At 38.7% G+C, this 13,894-nt stretch overlaps 1 protein-coding gene across 7 annotated transcripts in view; it reads left to right on the forward strand.

Annotated features, from left to right (window-relative positions):
- Positions 1 to 7,836: 7,836 nt before the first annotated feature.
- The window catches only part of dachd (dachshund d), a 120,474-nt gene continuing 114,416 nt past the window's right edge, over positions 7,837 to 13,894 (forward strand). For 5 of the 7 annotated variants that reach the window (XM_042494546.2, XM_042494549.2, XM_088083473.1 and 2 more), the window contains exon 1: positions 7,837 to 8,621. In XM_042494546.2, coding sequence (XP_042350480.2) covers positions 8,071 to 8,621 — 551 coding nt within the window. In that variant the 5' untranslated portion in view covers positions 7,837 to 8,070. The remainder of the gene's footprint in view (positions 8,622 to 13,894) is intronic. The other 2 variants (XM_042494552.2, XM_088083477.1) reach the window with 1 other exon arrangement.

The raw sequence follows: 13,894 nt of genomic DNA on the forward strand, positions 1-13,894 counted from the left end.
CATGCTTTTCTTTTCTGTGGCATATGGATTGTGCAAGTTGTGCTTTCACTCGCTCGAGTTTAGCTAATCATTAGTAATTACGCTTTTACAAGCTTGTCCTTGGTTCGACTATCACTGGAACATAGCTGCGTTTTAGATTGTTGTAATAGTAGATAGGTTTACGAGGATACTCCATCTTCCGCTTAGTAAATATATGAGTATCATGGAAACAGCCTGTTGTCTCTGAAGTCATATGCAAGTCACTCCCCTTGAAAGATTGCCGTTTTCTGAGAGATAATTTAGAAGTGATATCACCTCGTGACACATGAATCAAACTTTGATCTCAGATTGAACCAGAAGTGTATCAGGATGTGTGTACATCACTGCCAATCACATCAGCGCTGGGCTGTTAGTGTGTATGGATGTAGAAATCAGGATTTGTTGTTATCCTATTGAACGATGAGCAGAGAGAAATCAGAGTGTTTACATGCATATCATTGCCTTCCATCATACACTGCAGGCTGTATGAATTAGGGCCTGCAAACACAGCCTCATTCTCCTTGCATCACGCCAAGAGTCACTCCATTGATTACCCTTCCCCGCTCCCAGGAAATGGCTCATGCATCTCGTGTACATTATAACAAATGTTCTCTTTGCATTACAATTGAATTGTGATTGTTATGTTCAATCAATGGGGAAAGGTCACGGGATCGCTCCTGCCAGCGCTTTAATGGAGAAGTCGATGAGGATTCATTTTAATCACTGCGGCTGTGGCAGAATGAGCACAACACTGAGAGACTGTCAATGGCCCGGTAATTACCGCTGTTTATACAGGTTTCTGCTTTAGCAATTTAGATATCCACAAATCTCTCTGTTTCTTGCACCCCAGTTATATTGGAAGCCGCGTGGCATCAAATGAAGTACTGTAGGATGTGGGCCGTGACTGCTCTAATTGTGGGTGAGGCTGGCTCTTTGAAAATGAAGTGAACTCCATTTGCTCCTCTTTTGAGCAGTCACATTACCAGAAAGCTGTTATTTTACATACTTTGTGTGAAGGAGCATTCTATTAGTTCAGCTGAGTCCAAGTCCTGCTTGTTACAGTTGTATCAAGAAGTGGAAGATTGTCTTTGTACATCAGCCACATTTACAATGCGCGTCTTTCAAGGTTAACCCTACTGTAAGTGTGCTAATAGATAGATACAGGTACTAAATTACCTTATTCTGTAAACATCTTGCTTGTTGAGATTGTTGAGAACCTCAAAGATGGACTTAAGATGGACTTCATTTCTTTGGCTAGATGTGTATTCTGTGCTCGTTTTCAAACTTTTCTTTCTCTTCTGTTTTCTCTTTGGTCGTGTTCGTCAAAGTGTGTTTACCTCTTACCTGTAGAGCTACTTATTAGTCTAGATTGCTTTGGTTTGAGTTGCCAGGTGTTGGAGATATCGGCCTAAAAGATGTCTGACTTCTCTGGGAATGGGACTAGATGGCACTATGTGTCAGAAACCATGACCCTGTTGCTCAAGATAATCCACAGACCTTGTTATGAGAACTATCATGTAGGAACTATTTTCTACTGAACTACACCTGCCAACCATATCAATGCGTAGAAGGTAGCGTCTATCTACTTCTAGCTCACCGAGCACCACTGAGCTAGCTAACGTCACAACGTGACCAAATTAGCACATCATTAATATTTATATTTCTCACTGTCACGAGCATGAGTCGCTCGTCCATGGCTATGAGGTCATGATTTCTGGAAGGAGGCATTGCTGTTGAGTCTTTCAAATATATTTTTTGACGCTTTGAGCACCACCAGCCAGATGCCATTTAATTCCATTATATTGGAGAGAAGGCAGACACCTTTATGGCCGATATCTCAGACACTCTGCAATTCAAACAAAACAATCTCGATTGATAAATATCACTACAGGTGAGAGGAAATATAAGTATTTTTAATTTCGGATAGAAGTGTTCCCTTAACTTTGCACATAAAACATGACCATAAAACTAGTGACAAGTAGTTTGCAAATTATGTGTAAGTAACAAATGTGACACAAGAATGCAATTCTATGCAGACTCAGGCAGCAACTAATCATTATTTTCCTTATCGATTCATCCACTGATTATTGTCTTGATTAATCTAAGTTGCATAAAATGTTTGAATTTTTTCCAAAGTTCAAATGCCTTATTTTGTCTGACAAACCATCCAAAACCCAAAGAGATTTAATTCAGGATTTTCCATGGTCATGGAAAACCTGGAAGAGTCATGGAATTTCACAGTCACATTTTCCAGGCCTGGAAAAGTCATTGAATTAGTAAAAATTATTGAATGTTTTTGAAAAGTCATGGAAATTTTGTTGCGTGTAATGATATTGTTACAGTCATTTTCATGGATAAACCTCCATGTAAAGTAACATTATGACAAATTCGTTTTCTGTAGCTGGTAATTTCATGTAGGTATAATATGTGTCATTGTGTGACGTTTGTTTACAATCACAAAATTTTCTTCGTTTTTCCACTCTGATTCTCATGTATCTGATATTATGTTAGACTTAGTGTTTTAATCTGATATCTTTAAAAAAAGATATCAGGGTAAGTGAGACAAGAAAAAAAAATGTTATCAAGGGTCCTTGAAAAGACATTTTGTCCATGAAAATGTGTGAGAACCTTGCAATTTGCACTAAAACAGAACGGCAAATTTTCCTATGTCACCAGCTTGAGTTGGAGAAAGGTTGGCATTTTTGGTTAAAAAAGACTCAAACAATTACCACAATAGTTACAGAATAATGTCCAGTTATGTCAGCTCTTGAACTGTCTGTCACAATTTCAGTTGTGATAAAAAAAAGAGTTGTTCTGATTAGAATACATAAACTCACTAAAAAACTTGATAAGCGAACATTATTAGAAAAGCACTTTAATATTATTTTTTAATTAAAAATAAACTAATGTTGCCACTGTGGAATATTATCAGACACCCTGCATCATCAGTGTGCTCTCTGACATCTCCCCTTCACCCCAAGTGGCATGTTTGTGTTGGCCGGTGTCTAAGGATAGATGAGGTCAAGGCAGTGTAACCTTGGAGAAACAAATATTCATGATCAATAAGTGCTTTATTCCAAGCATCTAAATGATTCTTATGTCTGAAGCTGCTTCTCCGCCCCCCCTCCCCTATTTGCCCATGCGGAAAAGCAGTTTGAAGATTTATGCAGACTAGGTAAAAGGACATTTTAAAAGACTACACAGTATCACTGCTTTCAAATGTCATGTAATCATAGGTTAGGGGAGAGTGCTGGGCACAGAGAGCTAAGTGATGTTACAGATAATGAATTGCCTCTGAAATATAATACATCGTGAGTATGATTCTTTGTTCCAAGCTCTGTACACCAACTCGGTTCAATTAAAGTTATTTATCTCTCTTGTTTTTTAAGTTCATCAATTATATTGTGATACACTTAATGTCCATAAGAGGATGATGTATGATTGGTCTAATTATTTCTTATTCACCATGCTTTCTAAAGCATATCAATTTTGTTAATACCATGTAATTAAAACACGTCAGTGCGCTACAAGTTGCCGGCTGTATTAATGACTATGAAAATTATTTTAATTAAATAGCCAATTATAGAAAAATCCTAACCATGAGAATTGACATTTAAATGAATTCAATTTAAATTGCTTTTCAACATTGTTTTATCAAAGCTTTATGGGGTGAATAAATTATTACATCAAACAATATACTGTGTCATTGATCATACACAAGTCTTGTCCCACATCCATACATTTTGAAACACTTTCCTGATGCCATACATCATGCTGGGTGATTACATTTTGACGTAGTCATTTGTTTACCGCAATCTCATCCACATGTACTGTACTTGTGTGTACTTTTAGGAAAACTCTGTTAACTGTTTGTGTTACTGAGTTGACCAAGTATTCAGTCATGCTGGAAACTTAATTCACGATACTAATTTTAAACTATTATTTGACAATTTGACTCCGATGCATCTTAGTCCCAATGTGCCTGAAGAAACTATTTAAGATGGTTTTGTCACAAGTAAACACTTTTCTTGCTGTAGTAAGATGTTTCCTTTCAAAATAGGTTCCCAGACATGATTTTTACATGCAATTGCATTTGTGTTGAATTATATCAACAAAGTATTGCAGTTTATTTTTGTGTTACACTGTGTTTTCATAACCAGGGTCAGACACAAGCAGCCCACCCAGTCTGTTGAAAGGCATTTGTATCGAAAACATCACACATATCCTGTGGTGCCTCTTAATACCTATTAGACTCCTCAGGCTCATATATTTTTTCCTGCATAATGTTAATGAAAGTCATTTTTCAGACATTACAAGCGCAATGATTTGCAGTTAACCCATGCAAACAAGAGAAATAGTGGGCAAACTGTTGTGACATTCATTGTATATAATGAAATCTTAATATGGTGCATATTTAAGTGAAAGGTTAGCAACATAAAGGGCAAATGGATTGCCTGGCAATGAATTTTAAGCAGCTATTGATTTTACACTACAAGCTACCTCTTTCCCTGAATGATAATTTTGAAATGGCACAGAGCTTATCTTAAAGCTGATCTGACACAACAGGACAACAGGAAAATACAGAATATTAAGGCACATGTGATAAGCAACACCCTTTTTGCAGAGCACCACGCTCATTCAGGCTAATAAGAATACATGGAGAGTGTCGGTGTACCCGCCGAAATTCCGCTGATAAAAATACAACTAATGGCAAATATATGCATCTCAGGACACACTGGTTATTTGGAAATGTGATGTAATGAGTGCTACCATGTTGGGAAATGAAAAGTAAATGCCCTTAGAATTGTGCTGACTTAAAACAAATTTTAAACATCATTTTAATTTCTGCAAAATGTCAAAAAAATCCTACACTGTAAAATCTGATTAGTTGATTTTACTAAGAAAAAAAATCTAGGAAACTGATTGCCTTGAAAAATGTAAGTGGCTGAAACTAAACTATTTATCTGAATGTATGTATACATAATTGTTAAGGTTACTTAAAATTTTAGTTATAATCACTTCATTTTGAGAAGTTTTTGCAGCTTAAAAATGACATGTTTAGTTAAATCGATCTTTCTAAGTTTTAGCGACTTTAGCAAACCAATTATGCTGTGCCACATATATCTGTATTCTGCCATCTGCAATCGAGTCAGTCAAATTGTATTATTCTTAAACATGTTAAAAAAATAGAACTTGCAGATGTCCTAACTTGATCGTAGCCAAAATCCTCTTTGTCATGATTAAGTCAGACTAACGTTGTTTACTGAAGTTGCCAACACTAAGAAAGAAAAAGGTCATTTTTAAGTTGCACAACTTCACAATAAATACAGTCAAATTTCAAATAAATTTGACATTTAGACATAAGCATATATTAATATTAATAGTTATATTCCTTTTTCGAGGCAATCAGTTGCCAAGATTATTTTAAGTAAGATACACTTGCCAGATTTTATAGTGTGCAAACTGGACTCAAGAATGTGTTTTTCTGTCATACCTTGAAGAACACATACACATACTTTACTGGTCCTATCTACCTATTTTTTAAATATAGTGTGATCTATTGTCAAAGTTAGGATTATCCAGCTGCATGTTTACATAGCTGTATGTTTTACACCAGCAGTTTGATCTGGTAAGAAAGGCAGGAAGAAAGGTATTGTAGTTCATGATGTGCCACAGTGGTTGAATAAACTCTATATGAGCTCTTATTGTACACGGACTTGACCCTACCCCCATGATACAGTGCTGCACTTCCTCCCTCTCTGCCTTTATCCTTGTTTCCTGTGCTGTCTGAGATCGAGAGAAAGTTTGAGAGTTCATGTTTGAGCTGGGTTAAGCCTGGTTCAGCAACCCTCAAACAAACTGGTGTTCTGTCCGGACGTCGTGCAGTATGTGTACACTAGAGTTGACACTGCATAACTGTGCAAGACACCCTTAAAGTAAACAGTTACCATTTTTATGGTGTGTGTTTAAATGTTGTTTTTTTTAGCTTTTAAATCAGTATTTGCCAGTGTTCTCACACCAGTTCAGATTCATACGTGTAATTGGCTCTGGCTATTTTGGTTTCTCTCATGTACAGTGGAGTCTTTATCTGCAGCTAATTTGCGGTCATTAACAATTTTAACACAGATGCAAAACAACTGCTGGCATGAAGCACTGTCAGTGTTTGGAAGGTTACTTTTTAAATGTAACAGGTTACAGATTGCTTCAGGATTTGTCATCAAAAACCTGAAAAAGTCATTGAATTTCACAATCACATTTCCCAGGCCTGGAAAAGTCATGGAATTATTAAAAGTCATTGAAAGTTTTGGAAGTAGTCAGGGAATTTTGTTGTGCATGATGAAATGTTGCAGTAATCTTCCATGGATAACCTTCCATGAAAGGTAACATATTTATTTCTGTAGCTGTCGACATAACGTAGATCTAAATTGCGCTGATGTGTGACAGCGTTTTATTGAACATCACGTGTTTCTTCATTTTCTTCCTGAGTTCTGCCTCTCACTTCATGTATTCCAGTTAGCTAAAATTATATTTGAATAATTTGAATTTGATATGTTTAAAAAACAATGCAAGAAGGTAATGTATTAAAAAAATCATGGCAAAGTTTTGAAATTTTCTCCATGAAAATGTCTTGGAACCCTGTTTCTAGTTACCCTCTTTGAAATTGAGTAGTAAGTAATGTAACTTTTAACTTCATCAAAGTAACTTACTAGTAATTGTAACTTACGACATTTGATTACTTTTTGATTAGTTTTTCTAACAAATATTATTATTATATATAAACTGGGCAGTGAAGCTAAAAAATGAAAAAATACTAAACAACAGAGTGAATATTTAATTCTGCATATAAACTTTTTTACCAACGACAATACATTCATATTTAAAGCCATTGTAAACACTAACAGATTTATTAGGAACTGTTATTTAATAACATATTTTCTCAGAACCTGTAACCATTTACAATAACATTTTTTTTGGAATTACATTTAGCTGGTAACATTTAACTAGTTATGTTCTCCAACACTGAGCTCTGTACATGTAGGATGATATAACTTTTACAGCGCATTCTGTCGAAGACAGTCAAACTTTAATTAGTAATATATTGTGTGTGTGTGTGTGTGTGTGTGTGTGTGTGTGTGTGTGTGTGTGTGTGTAGTGTAGTGTTTTTGTTTGTTCACAAAACACCCATCTCCAATCAACTACATTTTCATGCTGTTACCTCATACAAAAAGCTACTTTGTGCTTATACAATAATCACAAAGGACGAATTAAAATGACACATATTTTACTTTCTTGCAGACAGGATGTACTTTGAAGAGTGACTCGTGTTGACGCTCAATTAAAAAATAGGCTATGACAAATATGACATCAAAATTCAAGTTAAATATACATAGTAATATTGCAAAAGAAAAAAAATAAGGTTTTCAAAATTATTTTAAGCTTTTGCAGGATGTAAAAAATGCAAAAGTTTTCCTAAACTGCAAAAGTTTTTACTAATTAATGTTAAGTGTGATCAACTGTCAATAACAGGGCTGGGTTTGCATACTGTTGGACAGCAGGTGTAACCTGAGGGGCTGTTACAAATAACTGTTAACTGAAATTACACATATACCCTGCGAGTCTAATAAATAAAAAACGTGCAAATTTGCACACGATCGTGATCAGATATAACCAGATCTCTCTTATGTTTAATAAACAATTTAACAGACATTTGAGTGCAGCCGGAGCCCAGTTATCTGTTCTTCAAAGGCTTGCACTGTCCCCTAGCTCCTCCCTCTCTGTACCGTGTGACAACAACAACTCATCCACAGAGCGGAGCTGCACTTTTCAGCTCATTTTCCTCCTGTCATTCCTCCTCCTATCTTTGATCATTGTCCCGCCGCTCAGCCCCCCCAAACACCCTCACTCAGCACGCCTTTTTTCGGCAGCTCTTTTTACTTCCCAACTTATCTGAGGAGCTAAACTCTCGTGGATTCTTTCATTTCGGGGTGTCTCGGCAGGCTGGGTTTTTATACTTTGAACTTCGGCTACTCTCTTCCCCTCCTGTAGGTGACCATGGCCGTACCGGCTGCTCTGATCCCACCAACTCCTCTGGTCCCACCGCCTCCGATCTCGACTCCCTCCGCGACGACGTCCCCGCCGTCGACAACTTCATCACCATCTCCATCCCTGGCCCCCCCATCCGGACCCGGACAGACCCTGTTCAGATCAGAGCTCCTCGCCACCAGCAGCCCGGGCATCCCGGCCGCGGCTCTTCCCCCCGGCAAACCCGTGTACTCGACCCCGTCGCCTGTTGAAAACATACCGCAAAACAATGAGTGCAAGATGGTCGAGTTGCGCGGTGCCAAAGTGGCCTCTTTCACCGTGGACGGCTGCGAGCTCATCTGCCTTCCTCAGGCTTTCGACCTGTTCCTGAAGCACCTGGTCGGCGGACTGCACACCGTCTACACCAAGCTGAAGCGGCTGGAGATCACGCCGGTGGTGTGCAATGTGGAGCAGGTCCGCATCCTCAGAGGGCTCGGCGCCATCCAACCAGGGGTGAACCGCTGCAAACTCATCTCCAGAAAAGACTTCGAGACCCTGTACAACGACTGCACCAATGCGAGGTGAGTGGCGAGCTGTGTGCGGCATTTTTTGGTGGGGGTTTAAATGTCTTTACGGACGGCCGTGCGTAAAGGCGCGGGAGCAAGGAAGGGGGAGACATTTTTCCTTTATTAAACAAGTGGTTCAAGTGATGAGATGAAGTTATCAAGTTTTAGAAATCGCTTGTTGTTGGTGTGTTTAGGTGTGTTTAAGTGTGTCAAAAAGAGAGCTCAGACTTCATCCAGTGTGCTCGTAGTTGGTGTGTTAGACGGGAAGAGGCCAGCGCGCAACATCAGTGAAGAAAGTTTAGTGAAAGTTTTTAACACGTGCAGGGGCAAAGCTGTGCCATGATGGATAGCCTGTCTGCCTCAGAACAAATGAATCGATAATGTAGACTACACAACGGCGGAGTTTCACAACGCTGTTGAATAAACTTCAGGTGTAGAGCTGCCACTGTAAAGACAATTTCAGAAATAAGACCCCCGAGCCTCACTTTAGTGTAATTCCTCTTTAATTTAAAGAAACTTTTAGCTCAACTTTATTTTAAATGACTCTGATGGAAACTAGGTTATGCCTAATTTCATGCCCTTGCCACAGGGGCTGTACAGTTTCAATTATGATAACTCTAATTTTTAAAAAGTAAACAAGACAAACCCAGATTATCATAATTATATGACATGGAATATTTTTATTATTTTTATTTTTTTAAATTATCAACAGCTTGAGCATTTCTTAAGGTTACATTACACTCATGACTCGTGTGTGTGTGTGTGTGTGTGTGTGTATATATATATAAAGCCAGTTTGTAATTTAATAACTATTGTACACACTTATGATAATGTGCCATAATCAAACACCCTTTATTTCTATCAAACAAAGAAATTAATACACAAAGTGGTTTAAACAACCACACAAAATTAATGCACTAACACATATTACCATTTCAATTATTTTGAGCTTTAAATGTTTTAATATGGAGTGATTTAAGTGAGGATCAATATTTGATTAAAAGCCATTTTTACTGTCCTGTTGCTCCCAGCTTTGATGTATCGCTCAGTCTCACAGGATGGTTCAGCCTGGTCAAATTTACCATCTCACCTGTCACTATGATTGATTCCATATTGATCTCCTACTCCAGAAATGAGCTGGAAATGCAAATATGATGGAAAGGCTCACATCAGTGGGGAATAGCAATAAACACTTGGAGTCACTTGGTTGTCTCGGTGTAAAAGCACACAGCCTTTTGGGAGAAATTATAGTGTGAGATAAAACTTAATTCTGACTTTTAGATGCTTAGTATCTCGAGCACATGTGGAGAAAAAAAGAAACCTCTCAGAAGTTGCTGTGCAAACATCATTTTTTACGTACCATTTTGTGCCATTAAGATCCATATGTATGATGAGTTTTTTGACCCTCTAAGCACTGCTGTGTCTGCAAAGTGCACTATTAGGCCTGGGCAGAAAATGCAAAATCAAATAACTCGCAAAACATTTTGAAGAAGAGAGAGGGATATTATTACAGTGAAACATTTTTAATTCTAAAGCATTTTTTGTCATATATTTTAGATTTTATTTAATATCAATAAACACACTTCCTCTTCTCTTTATGCTTGCTTCAAAGCAGCCTTACATGACTATATACAATATTGGTAGCTTATAAATATGCTTCAGCTCCATATTTCCACCCCTGTTGCAATTGTCTCAACAACTCACCTGTGCACTTTGGTGCTTAAGCATCATTTACATAAAGCATCAAGGGAGCAGATCTCCCTCCACCACCACCCCCTCCACCTCTCTCCCTCTCTCTCTCTCTCTCTCTCTATCGAGAAAAACATACCGTGCGTTGATCCTCTCCTCAAGCTTGGCGTGGGGCTTCAGGTGACAAAGTATGTGGTTGAACTCTCCGGGTTGTCAATGGGGGGATGGCCAGCGATGGGGTTAAAGGATAATGCAGTGCCTCGCGTCGCTTTAATGACGCTAAAGTGGTGGGCTATTACGGGCACATGGACAGGACTGTAATTGTCTCTGAAAGCAGCCAGGTACTCCCGGTGCTGGGCTGAAATCAATCACTCAGACCCGGCCTGCCCGCCTGCCTGCCCCATTTGGAGAATTACATCATGGAACAGTGAGGCATCCGCTGGATAAAAGGCTTCTGTTACTTAGAAAGAGTTGATTTTATTTGCAGGGATGTGTGCTTTACACCGTCTGTCATTGAATTGCTGCTGACAAAAAAGATCAGTCTGAGTAAACAGGACACAGGTCGCCCTGTAGGTGAAAACAACTTCCCCTCTCCAAAGTCGCTTTTTGCACTGACTTTCTGTCAAATAAAAAAAAAAAAAGTATCCGAGTTCACTGGTTAACCCGCTCAGGTTACACAACAACAGCCTGCTGCGTGAGATAGTTTAGCTTTTCATCTCGCCCTATTACCACAATGTCACTACTCTTATTATACAGTGGCAGAGTGGTAACAATGAAGTGAATAATACTCCTGTACAATGGGTCTTACTATTTCGCATGCTGTTTTTTTCCCTCCCACGGCCTATTGTGTTAAAACAACACTACTCTCATTTTGCACACAGTGTGAATGTGAATAGCATCACAGAGCTGCGCTGCATCCCGCTGTTTTAGTTTTGATGTGGACACAAACAAGCTCCAACCAAATTGTTCCCCACTATGCTTACTTTAGCATAACACTTTTTTGAGCACATTAAATGAAAAACAGTGTTCAGAAATACCCAGTAGGATTTTTTTTTTATTATTATGATGGGTTCAAACTGAGAATTTATTATGAAAAAAATACTTTTACATACTTTTATAATAATGTGCACTTTGCCTGAAAAGCATCGTGGTATTTTAGTAATTGTTGTTAAAGATATAGGGGAATATAGTCATTCTTGGCCTCTTCATTTTCTTAAGGACTCTCGTGCCAGATTAGCAGTGTTCGCTCTCGCTCCCAGACTGATCCAGGTTCAGTAATCTCCCCTACATTATGACTCTGGCCCCTCCAGGAGCCCTCCAGGAGCCCTCTGTTCCAGCTACTTGTTTTCCTTTTCATTTTCCCCGTGGTGGGATGGAAAAGGTTCTTATTGCTGTGTGACACTTGAACTCTCTGAAAGGTTATTATAACACGGGGGGGCGGTGCGGAGATATCGCATATCTCTCATTGGTCTGCTTTGTGGGGGCAGGCTATCCGATGCTGGGGCGCAGAAATGCAGCAGTTAATTGACAATCATTGTCTACCCTTGAAGGTTAACCACACGCCCCAGACAATGTCCCACCACTGGGAATGGGACGGCTTTTCACTTACATGCCCTTCTTAAATAGATTTTCCCCGGCTCGTTTCAGTCAAACAGATCTTCCTCTGAAATGTTCGGAGTGACAGGTCGCAGCGGAGCGACTTCTTCTTTAACAGATATATTTAATTGATACTGATGTGACAGAGAGCGTTATGAGAGCTATCACCTCTCTTGTTCCCATTTCAAGAGTGTTTATGCCTAAACACACATATTTGCAAATGACGGTAATTGTTTTGTTTAGCGCTCAGTGTGAGCTGCCACCGAGGGTGCCAGCTTGTCTCTCTCCCTCCTCTCCTCTGCTGAGCTCTCTTATAATATATTTGTTTTCTACAAGGCACGGATGTGTTTACAGGTACTCAGGGGAGATTTCTGGATTCCATTCAAATCATTCCCAGTCAGAGTGGGTGCTAAGATACCCGTCACCCAGCAACCACATCCAAGAGGGAGCTTGGGCGATAATAACTTCAAAAACAGAGTGACAGATGCCTGATTAGAGAGAGGGAGAGAGAAAGAGAGAGAGGGAGAGAGAGAGAGAGAGAGAATGCTATACAAAGCTGTTTAAAATCCAAATCTATTCAAGCACTTTCTTGAAAGTCAAATTGGCCCTCATTTTGTGTGTCGTTTCTTTATTGAAGGAAAAAACAAGCATTTTTAACTTCTTTCTCTCCTTTTTTTTTTTTTTTTTTACATTTTTAATCCTTCAGTGAGGCTCTGCTAAATTTGATTAGGTACAGTACATGTGCTCAAGTCAACTGTGCAGTTGGCAGATGGCGGCAAGGTGTTTTTTTTTTTTTTGCAAACAAATAGTCTCCTTGAAAATCAGAATTGCTTTATTGACTTGACATTCACTCAGCTGGAACAAGTGCAAATTAAAATATATATATTTTTTTAGAAAAATCCACGCACTAGTTCAGTTAACAAAAGTAACATTCCTTTTTTTTTTTTTAAGACCGGTTTTTTGTAGCTCGCAATGAAGCTCAGCCAAGACTGTCGAAACCACAGATTTCACTTGTTAAAGAGGCTTTGTTTGACACTGTCTAATGTCATTTGTGGATTTAGAGGCTATTTGCATGGCAAAGAGGCCTGTATTGTTAATTTGCCTGTTGGATGCATTAGTTGTCCAAGCTCCTATCTTATTTGCATGCCTTTACTGGATCGGCAACAGCAATTGAATTACCAATTAATTCCTCCAGCGAGTGAAATGGTTTAAAATCACACACCGACATCAGGTCCTTCCACGTTAATCAGCATATTAAAACGACCTATTTTTACTATGCTCACCAACCATAAAGGGGTATTAGCTTTGATTTTTATAGACAACAGACTAAAGCTGTTTAAAATCTATCTGTCAATATGACTTATCTAGCATATTAAACTAGATTTGTTAACAGTGATTCTACCTGATGATTTTACACTTGAGACTGATTGCCTGACAGGCCGGCAATAGATTTTGGGTCACTCTGATTTCCGCTCCCCTCTCTCCCACAGTCAGAGCTCCCTTGCTTGTCTTTACTCACGGGCTCCTTCACATTACAGCACATTTAGGAGAGCATGGCGGAAGTCACTGGCGCTCGTACCAGGATGTTAAATGCTACTGACAGAAGTTAGAGGGAGCAGATGAGATTTTCTGATTGGAGAAGGAATGCAGGCCCTTGCCTGGCTCTGTCTAATATGGTCACATAGAGAAATTGATTTTCCTCAGAAATTAATTAATTTTTCATATAGCCCAAAGCTGGAGTTTAAAAAAGAGTGCACACTTGCTGGTTTCCTATTTTCCCCCTTTTTTAAAGAATTATTGCCTAATCATATTAATACTTTTGCCCCAAGGATGAAAAGATAATTGTACAAATGCATTTGGAAATATGTATCACTGAGTATTTATGATTAAATTATGCAAATAACTCCGCTCCCATCCTTCGTGGGCCCAGATTGTCTAATTAGGATTGATATGGCGAATAGATGTTGGGGAATCTGAATACAAGCATGTCCAAAGAGCAGAAA

The sequence above is a fragment of the Plectropomus leopardus genome, chromosome 10 (genome assembly GCF_026936395.1).
Source record: "Plectropomus leopardus strain MGB_pleo_1.0 chromosome 10, ASM2693639v1, whole genome shotgun sequence".
Lineage (NCBI taxonomy): Eukaryota > Metazoa > Chordata > Actinopteri > Perciformes > Serranidae > Plectropomus > Plectropomus leopardus.